This window comes from Pyxicephalus adspersus, chromosome 4, assembly GCF_032062135.1.
Source record: "Pyxicephalus adspersus chromosome 4, UCB_Pads_2.0, whole genome shotgun sequence".
Taxonomy (NCBI): domain Eukaryota; kingdom Metazoa; phylum Chordata; class Amphibia; order Anura; family Pyxicephalidae; genus Pyxicephalus; species Pyxicephalus adspersus.
This window is the reverse complement of record NC_092861.1, coordinates 90,617,549-90,638,620: the sequence shown is the minus strand read 5'-3', so window position 1 is coordinate 90,638,620 and position 21,072 is coordinate 90,617,549. Positions and strand designations below refer to the sequence as shown.

Genomic DNA, 21,072 nt, shown 5'->3' with positions numbered 1-21,072 from the left:
GGGAGGGGGGGGGGGCATTTCTCTTTTAAAGGTATTCAGATGGTAGTTACCCCACCTTCTCTTCCAGGAAACATCCAAAACATGCTAAAATCAGAGTATTAGAGCTGATTTTATTGGTAATTTTCAGGACATAATTTACATGAACACAAGGTAACTCCAAAAAAATGAGACACTTAAGGCTTGTTCAGACATATCATTAGGTTGTGGTATTGTAAGCGCTTCCTCACACCCTTGAACCTTTGACCTGTACTCACAAGTAGTGTCCAACCTGTGGCTACTCATAGGCAACGTATTGGGGTAGTAGAGAGATTTAGTATCATCCAGTATAACACATTCAATTGCATTTAGAACTGGTTTAGTGGTGGGGTGGTCCTGTGGTCTGGACAAGCCCTTAACTTCCAATAATACACACTTAACCTATTTATTATTTGCACCATTCCAGTCCTGAAATGTTTACACTTATGTGCATGTGTTTATTGTTATATAGGGACATAATGACATGTAGAGAGAACACTATTGCTATAATATGGGCTGGAGTTTTGACTTAAGACAGTCTGGAGTATTAGTTAAAGATTTGCCCAATGCCTAACCCAACAATATTTTTGTGCATTGGTCAAGTACAACTATCCACGATTCTCCCAGCTATCATATAGCAAGTGGCTGATACATAGGAGTCAATGTCCACAGAGCAGGATCAGGTTAGTGTCTGCAATAAAGGTAATTAGAGACCTTGCAATGTATATATTAGGTTTTACAAAATTTCCTAATAAAATACTAAAACATGTGATTTTTGGAGATATTTTGCTGTTTTAAAAATGTAAGTAGGTTGTTGTACCTTTCTGAACTCATTTATCTTTTTCATTTACATGTAGTTATGTTTTCAGACATCCTTGCCTAATGTCAGATAATACCAATCACTGATGCGTACCCTTCCGAAGAAGTTTTTGCCACATTAACACGCAATTTATCAGAAAGGAAACCCTAATGGCCTTGAACCTTCTATTAACAGGATTTTCTAAATAACTATATGTGGCAATAAAAAGGTTTCTTAATTCTTAGGTGTAGAACCAAAAGGAATTGAACTTTGCTAAAGTAAGACTGGTATGATGATGATTTCTGATGGGTTCCTATTGGTTGAAAAAGGCGGCAATAAAACATTACAGATGTAGCACAATATATTTCAACAGTATACTTTGTAAAAAAGCAATTTATTATTAAAAAGTTTCTCCAGTCAACTGACTTTTCCAAGACTCAGGATGTCATCAGTGTGCTGCTGGCTGGTGGAAGCATTTTCTCAGTCTCCTTAACTTCAGTAACCACACTACTACATACTAATGATGTGCTATGAAAGTAGTAAAAGTTAAGGCATCTCTTAGGATTAAATATGAGATCTAACTTTTAAATGATTTGATAATGTATCTCTTAAACTACTATTTGCTAAATCCAAAGAAAAAATGGCATATTTACATTCGACAGTGTTAGACCTAAATATTTTTTTTTTTAAATAATAAATTTGAATTGGAAATGTTGGTGGTTACTTATCAAGGTGAATTATCAATCTAAGGGATAAGTCACTTAGCTTAGCAATTGTGGTGAGAATTCAATTTACAAAGAATATCCAATCACATACAAGTGCATAAAAAAAGTATTAGTTTGCACAGTCAAGGTAGAGTTATACAGAAGCCCAAATTTGCATATTTGTTGTAATTTAGTGACTAGGAATTTTTTAAACCCACTTGGTCCACAATATAACAAGGCAACAAACATTTTTAAAAGGAGATAATAATGTTCTTTTCCAGTACAGGTTTCACTATGTCAGTAGTAGTATGCTGCATGTCATATGCCAGCTGGGCACACAAAAAGGCTCCTATTAAAAATTGCTTCATAATGAGAAGTGAGGTGTAAAATGTGTGGTATCAAGCTCACGCACCTGTGTTTGCAGCTTATCTGGGTGTGCACACACTAATCAATGGTTGCATTAGCTACAAAATGTTAACCTGTTATTGACAAAACATATGTATATGTGTTATAGGCATGCCACTTAATTTGTATCTTATGCCTTAAAAAAAGTGTTTTTCAGCAAAACAGTAAAACCAAATCAGAACACATGTGAAGCATGCCATACTATTAGTAATTAACTGTATATATAGTATATCAGTCCAATCACATATGGACCAAACTGTGTTGGCTACAAAATATTGTAGGTGGCTATGCTTAATAATAATAAAAAAAGCCTAGTATTTGCCTACCTACTAGCGTCTGGTCACAATAAATTATATATTTGTAAGTATTACTGCTACAAATTCCCTGTGCAATAAATGTTGTGTATAATAGAAAAACAGAAGCAAACTGTGGAACTCATGTCAACCAAACTAAATGAATAAATGTAAATTGGTTGCTATGGTTAGCAGCACATCATTATCTCTTTACAATGTTAATAATGATATTCAATATGAATATGAATATAAGTAATACAAGCAATATTCACCACTATTATATATTAATATAATTTTGTATTAGCTATAATTACAGTGGTATTTATAATAATATACAATAAATACTCATGGATAGCTTAGTTCTTACAAACTTCAAACATTAGATAATCTAAAATGGCATTAATTATATTGGCCCTGATTTATTAAAGCTCTACAAGGTTGGAGAGGATACACTTTCTTCAATGAACCTGGGTAATCCAGCAAACCTGGAATAGATCTGGTCCAGGATTTAAAACATTTGCTAACAAATAGCAAATGACTTTTAAGAAATGCATTCCAGGTTTGGTGGATTACTGAAAAAAGCATATCCTCTCCAGCCTCGGAGAGGCCGATTGCTGTGGGAGTTCATGAACCAAATACAAGTTTTATAACTCTAATCCCTAGTGAGATGCTTTATTACATAGCTACTACTCAGTCAGTGATTTCATGGTAGAATCATTTAAAGTGGCTAAACACGTCACATTAAGGTAAACATATACTGATATAAAAGTAAATTCACACTGGCAGTGAGGTTGTGGTGCATCTACCACTTCCCAAGGCCAGGAAATGCTGTCGCTTGAGAAGCGTCTCCCTGTGGCAGGCCCTATAGGGAATGAATAGGGCTTCAGTAGGTGGCACTAGTACTGATCACTGCTGCTAGCTGACACATGTGCACACGCTGATTCTTTTTGAATGCTGGGCTAGTGCTCAAGCAGTTGGCAAGGTGTCAGGTGCAGGGAGATGCAAGTAATCATGCATTGAAAAGGTGGGTGTAAACCTGCCTTAAATGTAAAGTTGATAAAGCAGACATTATCAAAATGCTAGTTACCAGGTGGTCACTGGCATTATTACTTGCATTATTACCAGCATGCAACACTCAAGCTAATGCCCTTTAAAGACATCAAATGATTGTTGCTGGAGCCGATCTTTTGTGATCATTTCCAGTGACATAGGTATGAACTAGTACTGTATACACACTTTTTTGTTCTATGAAGAGAGGAGCGGTGAGCGCATTGCTCTTCTCCAGTGGTCATTGCCATAGCAGACCGATGAAGTATATCAGGGGACAGCTGTACACATATCAGATTTTCCTTAAAAACAAGAGCAACTGTTTATCTCGAGTGAGAATCATCTGACATGTGTACATAGCTATAGTTATAAGTCTTGATCTACATATTTATTGTAGGTCAATGGCTTGGTCTACATTATAACAACACATTCAACAACAAGGGAGATTATAAGGACACGTAATGTGCTTCGCAGTACTGGCTTCATTTATTTTTGAAAACTGAGACAAAAAATTTAAACACGTTACATAGAAGTTAAATGGCTTTTTTTTACTATTTGGAAAATAATAGTGTCTAATAATACCCCATTTTCCATCAAGGTAGGCGCATCAATCCCCACTGCTTTCTCTTGCTTATACTGAGCCCTCACTTAGTTACCATGACCTCCCCCATGTCACAGTGTTTGGGTCTAAAACAAGGTTCAGGCACTGTCATATAAATAGATGCAATTATATAAATTACTCTGGGAGGACTCAGTGAATATGCAGCTAGTAAATATGGGTCAGCAATACCTTTCTGTTAGGGTGGGCTACAAAGTGTACTGTTGCATTTTCCTCTTAATGGGCAAAAGTTACAGGGTCTTTGTAAGATCCCTAAAACACTGCAAACTGACAGTATAATAGTAAAACAGTTCTTGTAAATGGCAGTATTCTGACTATGGTTTTCAAAATTTTTTCTAAATTGAGCTGTAAAGTGTTATTTTATCAAGATACAATTATAACAAAAAACAACCACACAAATCAACGCAAACAGTTTGGTAATATATAAAAATAAAATCTTATTACAACACATAATATACATCACACGAGGAAACAAATTTCACACAAAAGGGATTTATATGTTCATTCATATAAATAAAAATACAGTATTGATAAATACACATAATATAGTAAAGTGATTTATAAAACAAAGTTCTTTTCAAGATTTAGTATGTTTGTAAAGAGTGTTTTAGTGGTTTGTGCCATGTATTGTCCAGTTTGTTTTTTTATTTATAAATTTGTTTGAATTGGTAGCATTCGTTGCAGTAACCACCACATTTGTTATTTCCATAGTGGTCGCATCCTGGTGCCCTACACCTTAGTTTAGGTGGATCTTCCCCAGATGACTTGCTGTGGCTGCCTCTGTATTTGCACTGAGCACAGAGCTCTTCATTTCGCCCAGTTACTGGATTTCTGCAAACATCCCTAGCACATTTCTTCATGTGGGAACCAGAGCAATTTGGTCCAGATCTCTGGAAAAACAAATGATCTTGATTTTAACAAAGTAGTTTTTTAGTAAACATCTCATAAGACTAAAGAAGAGCTAAGGCTTAAGCCTATTTAGGAACCTTAAAGCTGAACTAAACCCAGTTTATACTCATCTGTCCCCATGCCATTGTGGCTTCCTTCGTTCCTTGTTCCATTCTTCAGACATCTTGATTGGCCAGGTCGGGATGAGATAACTCCTGTGCGCCTGCAGGGGAAGCTGGGATGTGTGAGGTTTCCCAGCAACCAAGGGTGACAGCTTTGACAGCTCAAGGGAGCAATCAGGCTGGTAAGAATGCCTATTGCAGAAGAGACAATGCCTGTTCCTTTCTGCAAAAAAGCCCTGCCCGGTCGCAACTTTTTAAAGCCAAACTTTAGCTCCACTTTCAGAAAAGTGATCAGCAATGTGTCGTGAAAAGGCCTTTTCCTATAATCACTTGACTTAAGGAAAAGAGGTCATAAATAAATTGATTCCTATTCAAGCAGCCCTAAAGTAGAATCTGTATCATTGCACTGATATCCCCATATCTCTAGCACACCCCATAAAAATATACTTTACTCACCTCAGTTTGTCTCTGCACTTGTTCTGGATTTCTAGCTTCGTGATATCTTTGATTCTGAGCTTCAATGAAACACTTTTGACAGAATCCTTCAAATAATGTACTCCCTAATGTGCTGCATTCTTGCCCTAGGCAGCGACTCATGTCCTTAAATGCAGCCACACTGACATTGCTTTGTGATGAATTGCGACCCCTTCTAGAGGCAACACCTGGAAAATAATAAGTACAATTTGTAATTATATATTGTTGAGATAACACAAATCAGTACAAAATGCCTATTTCTAATATGTCTTAGCATGACTGACACTCCAAAACCATTAGTAAAACATGCGTCATTCTGCAGCTGCTTGTAAAGTTGAAATATTGCCCATTAGCTGTAATGATCTTACTTATTTTATTTCTTACTTATTTTATTATAACCTTTTCTACAGAAACTCACAGTAGGGAAAAACCTGTTAGTAAAGAAATGTTGTAATACACTAAAACTGATTCCCAAGAATTCTTTGAGAATGTACACATGGCTCCTAGATTGATTATTGTACATCCAAAGCATTTGCCATTTGCCATTACTGCTTTTTGGCTATTTAAGGTTTCAATGAACAGAATTGATCATTTTGATTTACTGTCTATGGTGGGGACATGGGAAGTTGTGTTGGTGAACCAGAAAAATGTTTGTCAGATGTGCAGATGTGTGGAAATCACAAGACTGCCAGAGCTTAACTCACTACTGGGCAACAATCTCTTCATGCCTAAATTTTTTGTTTATAACTGGGGTAAATATTTTATACTGACTAAAATAATCTTGTTGAACCACTTACATTAATCCACACCCACAGGGCCAGAAGACCTAACAATACATATGAATATGCTGATCAAGCATTTATCGTTTCATTATAGGTCCCCTTAAAGGCCTAGAAATCTGACCGCAGTGTTTTATTCAGGAAATCCCAGGAAAGCTAACAATTAACCACCAATACGATTTTGTAAGACATATGTTAATTGTTGTAATGAACATTGAATATCTATTCTATTTAAAATTAGCAAAATTAATGTGTAGCCTCTACTTTTACTTCAATGGGGTTCAACAAAAAGCAACAAATTTTAGTCTGGTATGGACATTCACATATTCACACAAGTTTACGAAGCAGTAAATCAGCTTATCACAAGCACTTACTTACTGGTATAGCTGTGGGCACCCTGGAGCAATTTATCCTTAAATGTCACATGAAAAGCACTAAAGTCTAAACCAACATATCTCCCCGTTCCAACCAAAGTGGGAACAAAGAAGGCTAGGCTGCCTTAAAGGTTGACCTGAAGGACTTTAGTGCTTCTGCTGTAATTATTAAGAAAGAATATCCCCACAGTGCCTGCTGCTAGAGAGCCCAGTGAGTCTTCTTTCAATGTTGATTGACTACTTGTTATATATAGGTGAATACTTTTATGTTCACAGACTAGCCACAGGTTGCATTAAAAAACCAAGCAATCCTAAATGTTAATTGTACATATACATATATGAAGCATACCACAGGAAGAAGGAATACAAGAGTACAGTTAATATAAAAGTGTACATAGTAAAATGTCTAGCATTTATTACCTACCGCTATTCTCCTGATATTCAATAAAACATAGTGTGCAAAATCCTTCATTTTGTAGTGTCCCAAAAAACTGGCAGCCAGCCTTTCTGCACTTCTGGTTAGACATTCTTTCTTCTGCATTATACACAGCACCAGATTGAGACCCAATAGCTGGCTCCTGGCTGTTACTGTTAATTAGTTCCAAACTTGTTAGGTTCACTAAGCTTCCTAAGCCATTTACAGGGTCCGAGATAAGCCCATGAGGGAAACTTGAACTGTGGGATTGTTCTGTTGTCCTTTTAAAGCAAGAGCTGCAAATACCATTAAAAGTTCTTGTTGTGCTCTGAAAACAAATATTGCACCTAAATATATCCGAGTCTTTTTTCCTGTCAGCATTGCTACCAGACTGCATTTTCCTGGTGTTATGGCAGCGTTCACACAGTCCATTAAGCTCCACATTCAATGTAAAGGGGCAGTCAGGTGTTTTGCATTTCATTGCATTTGTTTCACTATAAATAAAAAGGCTTGGTGCTGTAGCTAGAGCAGAGACAGAACCAGACACAGTCTCCTCTGTTTTCTGACAAGATGGCTCCAAATATTCACTTCTGCATGGGATGGTTTCACCTTTTTGCACTTGGGATTTAGTCCTGTCACTTGACTTCTGATTCCTTTCAAAGCACTCATGGCAGTATGGTTGGGTGTTTACAGACATGTAGAAAGGACAGTTTAATGTTTCACATTTTACTTCCACAAGAGACAGCTGAGATAGGCAAAGTTCATATTTACTTTTACCACAATTGCCTCTACCAGTTTGCTCTGAAAATTCTTGCCACCTCTTGTATTCATGTTGCACAAGCTGATAATAGTCTTCTACCAAGTTGATTTCTTTTGGTAAATTATGCTCATTCAGCCTGTAATAGAAATGTTATTGTTTAAAAATGTAAAAAAAAAAACAGGGTATTTAATTTATTGTAGTACAAAGTTGTTTTTTATTGTATGTAATATATAACTATCAGATGAAAACAAATGTGATTTAAAATGTCTATAATGCTTTACAAACTGCCAAGATAACAGCCACAACATATATGTTTTTGTATTATAATGATTAACAATAATATTTTGTTACAACACAGTTGTACAACCTTTGTTATACTTGTTTTAAAAGCACAATCCTCAAACAGCAGGTCCTAAAGCTTTTTTTTTTAATTAGCTGTAGTGTCTTGTTTTGTACATTCTCTGTACTAGAGATGACAATTAAAAAAATGTGACCCTTTCCTTTTTAGTTGCAATTGCCTATTTTGGAAAAACATGCGATAACACAGAGAAAACTGTTATCAGGTCATGCTTGGTTTACAAATATCCCTCAATTTGCAAAGACCATTTAAATTCAAGGACCAGTGATCTATAGCAGTGTTCGCCAACCTTTTGGATGTCATGGACTACTAAATTTATGAACTCCGGGCTGCGCATTGTGTCACTCATCATAATGCCAGAACCCCTGTCCAGAGACACAACCCACTCGCTGCATTGAGCCTTCGATCCGTACGGGAGACATGGTCTATGGGTCTGGCCGGTGCGCCCTCCCAGTGTGGTCCTTCTCCTGACACCGCTTGGGGGCGCAATGGCATGAGCCACGTACCATCAAAGTTTTCTTGCGGACCACCAGTTGGAATCCACTGATCTATAGGTACTAGGCTCCCATAAAGTTACCTTCAACCAGGAAATGGTACTGGTATAAGCCAACTCAGCATAAAGAATTAAATAATATTCCATTCCAAGAAAAACATAAGAAGAATCCTAATAAAAGGTAAACTTACTTGGCAGTATTTATTAGCTGGGTAGTGCCATGCTCCCAGGACTGAACAGGTATCTGCAGTACATGTAAATACTCCTTCAGAAGCTTGTCTTTGGATTTTTCTTCATGATCTGTCAGAAAGTGCACTTTCATATCTTCATATCTACCACGCTCATTAAATACAAGTGGGACAGCTCGAATTTCTGTTTGAAAACAAATAATCATTCTTTCAGAAATGACAAAAAATCTGGTTTAAAGCTCCATCATTTTTCATGGCATTGTACAAAGTTACAGACCAACAACAGAGCGTAGTTCACAGGTGGTAAATGAAAGTGTTGAACTGAGTATTACCATATAACAATTACATCAAACAAAAGGTAGAGAACCCCGTCCCTGCAAACTTATAATCTAAAGAGCTAGGGAAGAAAAAAAGAGCTAATGAAATCAGCAAGCCATATATCAGGAGGTAGGGATCTTCTGCAAGACATAGAATATAGTCAGTGGTTCAAGGGAATGACCTAGGTTGGAGTGTATGATTGTATGAAAAAGGTGCACCTAAAAAGTTTTAAGGGTGGGAGAGTGACAAATTTTATTTTAAAGGGAGTTTAAATAGGAGGAGAGGCTCATAAATAGCCCTGTGTGTGTTAGTGCAAGGAGGTGATTCTGGTGAAAGATAGAAGTGTAGAGCAGAGATAGATGCTAGGGTAGTATCAAGGATTTATGGAAATACAGATTATTGAGAATTGTAAGTATTAGGAACTTGAACTGTATCCCTGCCATAACTAGCAGCCTTTCAAGAGTTTGGAAGAGATTAGCACAAGTTGGAAAATGAAAGAATAGGTGGTTGAGTCCAATATTTAATAGACAGGTGCTAATCTGCCAGTTAGCAAGCAAGAGAGAATGATGTTACACGTACACTATATCAAAAAATCTGCAAGGACTGGACCAGAACAGAGACAGATTGGAAGTAAGATGATCATAAGCTTTTATAGTAACATATCAGTGCAGATCAGTTATACATACCTGGACCAGTGTCCATCATAGTGACAAGAGGAGCAAAGTGCTGGCTTTCATAGCCAAGAACTATAGGGTATTTATAGCATTCCTGTGCAGGCCAATGGAGAGGTAGGTAAGTTCCACTAACATTAAGAGGGGAAAAGCTAGAGCCAGACTCCAAGCTACGAACTACGTTGTCTGTGGAGAAAAAAAAACTATTAGAGAGGATTTTTCAACCCAGTAGCCACACAAATTAAATAAAGTTGCTTCAAATTTATGTAGATAAGTCAGAATTTCCTCCCCCAAAAAGGCACACAATTATGAAATGGTCAAGGGAAAATTTTATTCTGTCGCATTGCTACTTTAAAGCAGCAAAGGAAGAATTTTATGAATGGATCTAAACCTCAATCTGTCCCATTGCTTCGACTTTCACACTGTTTTTGCTTGCAAGATTAATGTTTCCTAATTGCCATAACAACGCTAACATCACTTGTACTTTTTGTTACTAATAGGGATAGTCAATCATACAGTTTAAGTAAGCAATCAGATGGTCTTGAATCCAAGCAAAGTTCTAAAACTTGACCTTTCAGATACCATGGATTATCATTCATTGTACCCACTTCCAATTTTGCTTGAGATGAGCGCAAAGGTTCATCTCAGGTGCCAGTTTTGTAGTATGTGTATGTGAGCTAAAAAAAGAGAGCATTTACAACTAAGATGATAACACTATCTATTGGTAGAAAGAAAGCTTTCACTTAATAATAAATAATGTAATATAAGTAAAATAAGTAATGTATTTACCTGAAATAACAATGATTGGTCTCCGGAGAATGTTAACTAGGACAAATATATGTATTTCTTCAAGGCAGTTATACTGGAGTCCATTTTGGCCCATTGAGGGTTCTGTTGATGCCATCCTGACAATATGTTCCCATTCCTCATCCCAATTCTATCAATGAAAGAAAAATAATTTTACCAAAGAAATTAAATAACTGTCAGTTATATCATAAACATTAATAATGCCTCTTAAGTGGTAAGGAACATAGGAAACTCTTTAGGATAAGAATATCAGAATTAGTATATCTTATACTGGGGTACCTTCTCTAGTGGTAACAGATTCAGTGTATGTGCTAGTAATGAGGAGGGGGTTTTACCTCATCTTGCATCTTCACTTATGTGCGTTAAAAATGGACCTGAATGACAGGGGCACATCTCACGCATGGTATACAGACTATTCAGAGTACAGCAGTAATTTCCAAATTTAAAGATGGTTGATTTAAAATTAGCATCATACCTCTAACCCAATAAAAGGATCTATAGAATGGAAAATCTTAATGATGTCTTTGTAGTACCTCTAGGTTTTGTTATCATTATTACATTTGGTAGATGTGACATAACTGCTATTTTATTTAGCAAATTTGTTATGTTGTTCAGTTTGAACTTTAAATATTATATGGAACAACGCTAACAAAGTTCTAACTACAACAATCCTACATAGCAATTAAACCTGTTTTCCATATCTTACCCTTGTATCATATTGAAGACCTGTTTGTATAAACTCTGTGGATTTAACAGATTCAAGCTGCCAACGAAATTTAAAGTTTCGAGTATCGGATGTCCTTAAAACTTCGTGTAAAGTCTTTCTAAGCAGTAGATCTGAGTCCTGCACACCCCACATGTACATAGATGTGGCATGCATTAGGCAGTTTCCATCACCTAGAAAATATAAGACAGGATTTATATAGTGGACTGTCTACGTGAAAAATGAATATACTATTTCCCTAAAATATAACAATACATATCATCACAAAGATCTTTAGTATGTATTTATTTGGTTACAACAATGTGTGTTGGCATAGGGTCCCATAACAGCACTATTGGCAGACCATTTTCTACTTGCAACATGAAGTGCCTATATAGGAACTTTCATGGCAGGATCACCAAGTACACTTTTTATAACAGCTGTAGATTTGTAAATATTGACAATGCACAAGAACAAGGTAAACATATCCCAAATACTCACATATATACATATATATAAACTTACATAGAACTCTCTGCTTTATTATTAAGCCTGCCTGTAGCCGTAACAATAAAAAAAACACCTATAGAGGCTTTAATAGAAGCAGACATGTCGAAACTTATGTCCTGTGTAGTATTTTGGGTCACTGAATCTACTCACTGAGTCACCACCCTGAAGTTAGTATGTTGTCTATTACATGTAGTAGGGCCCCAACCTCAAAGTCATCTCACACATGTTCATGAATCATGACAAACTTGTATAATAAAGTCATAAAGACATAAAGTCATACTTTTATAGACTTTTTCTGACATACCTGTGAGCTCAGAACTTGGATATTTTTTTTTTCATTTCAGCAACATATGACACACAAGGGTATGTGTCAAACTTCTTAATAAGGCATTCCTGCTCTATATAATATTGATTTGTTTCGTGTCAATAACTAAAAGTCACGTGTTTTTGAATATTTCTAAGCAGAATTAATTCTGAAATACATATTTTTACAGATTACATGTACCAAAAAAGACAGTGCCCATTGGCGTAATGTATCATAAATATATATATATATATATATATATATATAAACAAATAATACAGCATATATGTAACTGCAGGAAAAATGGAAATTCCCTTTCTGACTTTCCTGTGTAAGGTAACATGAAAAGCCCCTTATTCTTCAGCCCTGCTAGAACACTGAGCCTCTATCCAGCTAATGACGGAAAAGAATTCTGCTAAAATTCTACTAATCACCTCTCCTTCCCCATCTGGTACCTAAAGTAATGTAGTCACCCCTTTCCCAGTAATGTAAATTCTTGTCCTACATCTCTAGTGTAAGTTTTGTACTTAGGGGAGTAAAGAAACTAAACTGGATATTATATCTGCAGCTTTTCAAGTGTAATTTACATTTTTTCTGTAGGGCTTTCTGGAGAACAATATTTTTTTTTCCTGTCTATAAAGCTTTCAGTCTAATAACACACACTAGCATCAGATTAGTGGTGAACATGGTAAAAGGCCCTCGTGCAAGAACACTTTTGGGTTCATTTTTTTCTTTTTTGATTTAGCCTAATGCATTGTTTTTACCTGGTCATTTAAAACAGCTTTCCAGTCATTTGATCAGGAGTTGTAGTACTTTTCAAATATCAAATACACAAGCCTTTCAACATTTTACACCCCTAAAATCATTTTCACGTCTTAGGAAATCCCTGCAAATGCACCCTTACCGACATCTACAAAGGTAATTGGTGTTGTACCACTGGTGCTTTGAAGTATGCTTGCATAATAGAATGGTAGGTGAATCAGATGTAGCCCAGGGGACCCCTAGGAGGACCCCTGGTTAAAAATGTCGGGTAAATAATATCCATCAGATAGCCAGACAATGTCTTGTTCTAACCAAACCAGCTCAAATAAACCACTAGGGAATTGTGTCACCCAAACAATCATATGATGATATCATATATGATGATACATATAATAAAAACAATAATTATTATTAAGATTTACCAAACTGAAAAACAGCTGTATAATGCAGCCAGAATCAGACTGTTCTATTTTCAGTCACGCTGCAGCTTTAGACTGAGCACAGGGTGATAAGCAGAGGACAAAAGAACAGTGTGTAAATGAACACAGGTAGTTTTCCCCTCCATTGTAAAATCTGTGATAGTAGGCTGCAAGATGGCTGATACCAAATTTAGTTTAGACATTTTGCATTCACAAATAACACCCAGATCTTCAAAAATAAATGACAGATATGTTGGATGACTTTTTTTTCTACTTTCTACAAATGCTGATATAGGTATGGTGCCTATAACAAATGCGACGCTTTGAAAATCTGATTCATCTTAGTGCATTGGTAATTTTATTTTGTTCCTTGTGTAGCTACAAAGTAATATTGGAAGGTAAAAACGATTTCAAATAGGAAAAAAACTTTTTCGTTGCTTTGAAAAATTTGAACCTCATTATGTATAAATCATACTTACAGTAGAACCCCAGGGTTTCAGAACTCAGATAATCGGAAAACCCAGATAACCGGCATCCAACAGCTCCACTTTCTTGATTGCTCCAGCAGCCCTAGCGGAGCTGTGGCATGTGTTCCGCATTCAACAACACATACCACAGCTCCAGTAGGGCTGCAAGAGCAATCAGGAGAGCAGAACGTATTGCTCCGTGAATGGCTGAGAAAATAGAAACCCTGATGACAGCTCGAGCATCATCAGGGTTTCCCTTTTCTCAGCCATTTAGCACTAAAAGTGAATGAGGACAAGTCCCCCCATTCAAGTCTAGTGCTGAATGACTGAGTAACCTCAGTTAACTGGAAACTACACTTTTGGATTCGGCTATTCCCCATGGGTGCCAAATAACGGAGGTTCTACTGTATATAAAATCTATAGAGCAAAAATGCTTTGCCACTTACATTTTAGGACTAATAAGGGGGGCATTTAGAACAATACAGGAAAGTTTTAAAACATAGAAGCTCCAAAAAATCTAAAACAAATCTAAATCTGCAGCACATTACCTATCCTAAAGTAATATTCTGTCAGCGTTCTGTTGCAGAGGGCTGTTAGAAACCATATGAAACCTAATGCATGTGTCTGTTGTAATTTATATTTTGTTTTTTTACAGCTAACTTACAACTTCCATTAAAAAAAATTAAGACATTGTGTAACATCTGTTTTCTGCTATAAATTTTGTGAGATTCCATTTAGGCATCTAACAAACAGGATATGTTCAAAAACAATCAAAAAGAAGATTAGCATGTATTGATAATGGTCACCTACCAAGAACAGCTAAATCAGAACAACTGTAAATACAATCTTCTACAACATCAAATGTAGGTGTAAAATACACAAATGGTCCCCTAAAAATAATTTAAATTGGTCTCAAATAATTATGATTTGTTTATTGTGGAAGATGGAATCAATCTACAATCACTATTAAATGGTCTGAGTTTGGCCCCATGTAATTTTATGTGGTTATTTGTATATATCTTCTGAACATTAAAAGACAGTTAGATTGCCGAGTGATAATTGTTTTAAATCTGTAACTGTTTAAAGTTTAAATCAGAAGGGGACAGAGCTCAATTAAAAACAGATTAGGACCAAAATGAGTCCTTAGGCAAGTTATTGGTTTTGGATAGTGATGCAAAGTACTATACATTGTAAAGCAACATACATGTGGCAGTGCAAAATACACAATAACATTTATACAGGGTCTCTGATCTTCCCTGAAAACCTTCTAAAAGTGCTGCAACCAAGTGAACAAATAGACATTTAGCACTACAATTTGTACTGCAGGGCACAAGGATGACAGCTGTCATGTATGTCACCTTTTGGTATATGAAAAATGGAATAGGTTTAGATGTTTTGATGTGCATAGGAGACTGAAATGAAAATAAGATATAGTTAAAGTAAGCATGTTTTAGTAGGTACTAAACCTTTTAAGAAGTGGGGGAAATCCCAGCAGCACCAAAAGTAATGGGTAGGCAACACCCTATTGTAATGTCATTCTGGCATTGTCTGTGACATCACCAACTAGTAGATCATATTTGGTATTAGTCCAAATAAGGCCAATTATAATAATACACTGTCGGCGCTCTTGTAGACATAGCAGGAATGCATCTGTCTGTAGACCTAAGTGTCTGCTGGCTTCTGATAATATCATTGGTAAGTGGACACTAACTTACAGTAGCTGTTAATATTCCTTCCTTCGCAAGCTGTGTCCAACGTGTACTTATGAAGCATTGGGTTCTAGGTAACTTTGCAGGTCATCTGACTCTTAGGGGAAACTTTAACAACAAGCTTTAGACTATTAAAAAGATAAAGCCTTATTGTCATCTTTCTCAGAGATTATTTCCATGAAATTAATTTTCTTTTACAGGCGGTTTCCTGACAAGGTTGACAAGATCAGATGGAGCCCCAAAAAAAAAGAATAGGGATGTCCTTCGTGGGTAGCATATATAAACAGTTAACAGACTCAGTGCCTAGATCTTGGTAAGTGCAACTGTGGAGGAGGAGGATGTATAATTTAGGTCAATGTAAGGTCAGTGCTCAGAAATAACTGTTGGTTGGAACTGACCAAAACTTACAACTGACCCACTGGAAATAGCATAGAATCAGTAGGCTGCTCAGATATGAATGCAAAAAGCTCTTGCTCTGGCAACAAAGTGTTTCAGAGTTTTTAGAGAGCTTTGGTGGTAATGAACATTAAGGAAGTTTTTTAACCTACATTTGCATAAATTAAACCTAAATCAAAGAGCAAATATTTTATTGCAAAACAATATTTTATATACCACAATATTAAAAACATTTTCCCATGTAGGTGTGTAAAAGGATTTTTGTCTTTCTGGTCACTCAGCAGTGAGTAATATATGCTAGGGGGACTGATTCCTATCTGTTAACCAGCAACAGTGACTTTCATATTCCTTATTTGTAACATTGTAGAATATTTTTTTTTATCATATATTAGAAGGAACATCTTACTGAAGAAGTTGTGAGGTGCTGAAAAGTGAACCTCTGCCTAAAAGCTAACTTTACCTCTAAAGTTAAGTAGAGTACTGTGACCCCAGTGCATTACCCCAGTGAGTGGCAAGCTACTCCAGGTCCACTTTCAATATGATAGTTTCCAGCTCCTGTTGTTGTCTATGTGACCCAGAGCTGAATGTAAACCTTGCCTACTAATAACCTAATGTAGAGGTCAGCAAACTTTTTTGGCCACTAGGCCATTTCAGGGCTAGGCAGGAGCACACCAGGCCAGACTCTCTCTCGACTCCCGCCCTAATGGCTCTGCCTGCCACCACGAACGCCCCCTGAAGGCAAATCCCTCTCCTCCGTAATGCATACCGAGGAGAGAGAATGTTCCCTTTTTTTCCCGGCGGCGGAAGTGTTAACGCCGGTCGTGGTAAATAGGGAACGGAACAACAACACGGAGGCTCAAGAGCCACATGCGGCTCCAGAGCTCCAGCGGTAGGTTGTTCCTTCTCCGCCGCACGTTGCTGGCCAGGAATAGGCCGGATTGGCCAGGGGGAGTTAGGCCGGAACAAACTACCGGCTAGGCCGGATCTGGCCTAAAGGCCGGAATTTGCTAACCTCTGACCTATTACATGAAAATGAAATGGGTGCTAAAAAAATACGATCTATGGAAAGTATTTTTTTTAGATTGCGCCTTATGTCCTTTATTAGAAAATGTCATCTGAAACCCCACTGGGGCAACATGTTCACTTTTCTTTGGATCTGTGGATCTTGCTGCTGTAATGGTTTCAGTGCTTTATAAGGCAAGCATGCAAATTAAGAGTTCTAAAACCCTTTATCCAATTCAGAAATTGTTTTGGAATTTAAGTTGTTGAAAGTCAGAATGTAAGCAAAATCAAATAATAATGAAGCTTGTATCACAGGCAAACATAGAATATGTTCGGGTAAATTTAACTTGCTTTTGGTGTCAGCTGGAGTTGATTATGAGTTACTTTACAATTGACCTCCTTCTGACCTTATTTTACCTCTTTTAAGCTGTATCCATTTGCTCCAAGCTGCTTTTGCATTCCTGCTTCAAGCTGCTTTTTGCAGAAATTTATTGATAAATGAATCAAAGAAAATGCTAGTTTCGCTTATTGACACATGATACCATTGTTTATTTTTATTGATACCATTATTGCCAATCGAATTCAAGCAAACTACAAAATAACCTCATACATCAGATCCTAGATTGTAAGCTCTTCAGGGCAAGGTCCTCTCCTCCTCCTGTGTCACTGTCTGTATCTGTCTGTCATTTGCAACCCCTATTTGTGGTTTGGTTTTTTACCATGGTGCCCCAGAATATCCCTCTAGGCCACACCAAAAGTTATTATATATTACTAAAACTGGCAAAATTCACCCCATATACAACTCCACCAAACCAAAGGTTAGCAAGAATTGTTCCTGTACAGACCTACATACATGTTCCAAATCAGTAACATTATTAATTTAATTAATGAATAGGTCCTACACTATGTTATTGGTATGTGGAACAAAAATCCAAGCATGGCAGCTTCCAAATTAAGGTTTTTTATTTTTTAACAAAAACCCTTCACCACTGACCATTTCCTTGACCAGTTAGTTCTCTGGTTTAGGATAAAAATGTTCAAATTATTTTATAACATGGTTTAAAGGACCCTAGCTACGTAGAAAGACTTGTTTAGGGAGCTGCTACCTAGTTTACTACAGTGACCTCTGCTGGATGTACCTGTTATACATGCTTGCAAATTTTTCTTTACGCAATTGTCCAGAGCTCCACCAACACTGCTATGTTCAGGTGACAGTTGTAAAAGCAGGTTAATGGTAAGGCTATATTGTATAGACACATTGAGCCTGATTTATTAAAACTCTCTAAGGCTGGAGGGGATATACTTTCATTAGTGAAGCTGGGTGATTCAGCAAACCGGGAGTGGATTTCCATAAAGTCATTTTCTATTTGCTAGCAAATGTTTTGAATGCTGGACCTGATTCAGGTTTGCTGGATCACCCAGCTTTACTGATGAAAGTGTATCCCCTCCAGCCTTGGAAAGCTTAATAAATCATGCCCATTGGATTTCTGTTGCTGACAATGATCTTTCATGATTGTGACAGGAGAAAAAGCAAGGACTGTACACACAGAACTGTTCTGTTTTGTGGAGAGGGGAGGGGGGTTCAGGGACCAGTGAGTGCCCCCCTGTGTCCTGGTTGGGTTGTTTATTGATATGCCAGGACCGATCAGTGAACAATGTTGGGGGAAAGCTGTACACACGTTAATTTTTTGTCAAGACAATCACAATTGTTCTTCATGAGCAACAGTCATCAGGCCTAAGACAGATTTAACCACTGGTTTACTATCCGGTTAAAGCATTATTTATTGATTTCCATCTGAGCTGCTCTAAATTAGCACTGCTGCAGAATAAAAAATGACTATTGTGAAAACGTGGGTGTATGTGGGTGGATTGCATTAGTCCGCCCATTCATTTTTGGTTGAACTGCACAACAAATGGTGAATTCACTATTTTTTGCAATGTGATCCACCACAATACACAGTTTTGTGATACTATATAACTTAGATACAATGTAGGTATGTTGGTAACATGTATGTTGGTACCTGTGACCAATGCCTTGACTGCTGGAGGAAGTCTGGATTGAGTTGTTTAGCTTTTTCACAAAAATTTCCTTGTATCATGCAGTTGTTTATATTACATTACATTTCCGCTTTAACAGCTGAATATGTGAAAACAGATTTTGCAAACTGCAGTACCATCCTGCTTCCTGTTTACCAGGCAAACTGGCACTGTGCTATTCATTTAACCCTGACAGTTGCAATAATCTTCACAAAGCCTGACATTTGTGACAGTATTGCACAAACCTAAAATACATGGTTATAGTTGTTTTTTTACTAAATTTTATATTTGAGTTAAAGCTTTCTTTTATAAGTCAAACCAAATACATAAATATTACACCACATAAATAAAACCTAAAGGGCAATTACTGGCAAAAATAAATGCATTCAGTAAGCAACTGATATTGTTTAATACATAAAACAAGTATACTTATGTCAGTCTTTTGAATTCCATAGGTAAATAGGTACATACACATCTACATGGGGTGAGCACAAGGTGGTAGGAGTGTATTTTTGTAAATGGTTCTCTGTCTGCTTCAATTACCACTGATCACATTAAAATGTTTGAATTTAACTCTGTAGAAAAAATGTATTCATACGTTTTTATAAAATTATTTTTATATCAAATTTTCTGTGACAGACAACAAGAAGGGTAACCCAGCATCATCAGCGGATGTACTTCAAGATCAACAGGATGAATTGGTACAGTAAGGCAATATTAGGTTAAGAGAACATAACTACATAGCAGTGTGTCTATGCCACGTTAGGGAGATTTACCTTCACATCTGGACACAAACTGAAGTAAAATAATTTCTGTAACCCAAGGGGAATTTACCTTTTTTAGACAGTCAGCAGGACAGATGTCTGCCTTAAAATGAATCTTTCCAGTGCGCACACACAAATGAAACAATTTTGTATGCAGGGGAAGAAAATTGGGACATGGCAGTATTACAATTACAACAATTTATTCTCAATGCCAAAAATGTATCAACTGTATTTACCTGAAATGTAAATTTTAATTTAATAATCATAGTATTATTATTAACCACCTAAGCGTTACACTGAGGTCTAGATTTCTGTACCAAAAGTGATCCACTGTTTTTCATGAAATTTTTTTTTGGGCTTAACCATCCTTGCAATTTTTTTTTGCCCGAGCGAAGGTCGGGCTTAACTGCAAGGAGGTTAATAATAATAATATTAATAATAATAATAATAATAATAATAATAATAATAAAGAATAGTATTTATATACTGCCAATATATTATGCTACACTGTACATTTTAATAGGTAGCAATTGACAGACAAATCAAAACAATTACACAGAAGGAGGAGAAAACCCTGTGGGGAACAGCTATTATTTATATAGATATTTTCCATAAATCAGGATATTCAGACAGTGGTAAAGGGAAGGTATGGCTGAGATGGCGGGATACATTAGCACACCCTGAAGGGGGTTGTAGACTTTGCTGTGGATGAATTCCAGGTTGTAGCTCTCAAGACTCACAGGATAAGGCAGCTGTGGTTCCAAAACAACCGGCAATCTTTAATTCAATTGATTTTTGATACATTTTAGGGAAAACCAGTGAAGCATTAACAAGAGTTTACCATCTATATCACGTTAACAGAGCAGATAGAGGATGGTATATTATATAAATATGTTATCAGTTATGGGGATACATGCTCTAGGGACAACTTTCTTTGGGGTAGATTGCACATCTTTCCTCTACAACCGTTTAAATATATGCTTGTACTAGGGTTTAAGTACAGCCAAAGCAGTCTCATATAAATCCAAAATGATATTTAAAAAATACATTTTAAGCATGAAACATTCAATTTTAAGTTCAATTTACAAATATCACTTGAGATTACTACAGTCAAACCTTGTTGCTCAGACATCTGGTGGGTGACCATGATGTTAGCAGCATTATATATAATAAATAGATTGTTGCATTACTACTGTTTTTTCACAAAGTGCAAGATGTGTGAGAATTAGACTTGTTCAAGTTGTGCATACTGTGGTACGAAGAACCAAGTTTTGGCAAAAGCTCTGAGATAACAGATGTTGGAAAATATTCATGCATCAAGAGGGATACACGTATACCATGTAAGATATGCTAAGATTGTGAACAATTTCCTGTTACTCCACTTTGAACCTACATGACACTAACTAAGGTGGTAGAAATACAAAAATGCATAATGTGCACCCATTGTGTGACCGAATAAAGGTAAGTAAA

The 21,072-nt window shown here is 36.6% G+C and overlaps 1 protein-coding gene across 1 annotated transcript; it reads right to left on the bottom strand.

The window, feature by feature from the left end:
• Positions 1-3,727: 3,727 nt before the first annotated feature.
• TNFAIP3 (TNF alpha induced protein 3) lies at positions 3,728-11,462 on the bottom strand. Its single transcript, XM_072408953.1, has 7 exons — positions 11,236-11,462; positions 10,512-10,659; positions 9,738-9,908; positions 8,737-8,917; positions 6,944-7,830; positions 5,349-5,554; positions 3,728-4,772 (listed from the first exon to the last, which is right to left on the bottom strand). Exons 1-7 carry the CDS (start codon positions 11,407-11,409, stop codon positions 4,527-4,529), a joined length of 2,013 nt encoding a protein of 670 aa, XP_072265054.1. The 5' UTR covers positions 11,410-11,462; the 3' UTR covers positions 3,728-4,526.
• Positions 11,463-21,072: the final 9,610 nt, after the last annotated feature.

Excerpts from the sequence above, each read along its gene's own strand:
- TNFAIP3 (XM_072408953.1), bottom strand. The coding sequence starts at position 11,409 with ATGCATGCCACATCTATGTACATGTGGGGTGTGCAGGACTCAGATCTA. Across the intron at positions 10,660-11,235 it reads GTCTTCAATATGATACAAGG|AATTGGGATGAGGAATGGGA; the intron begins GTAAGATATGGA and ends TTTCATTGATAG. Across the intron at positions 5,555-6,943 it reads TGAATATCAGGAGAATAGCG|GTGTTGCCTCTAGAAGGGGT; the intron begins GTAGGTAATAAA and ends ATTATTTTCCAG.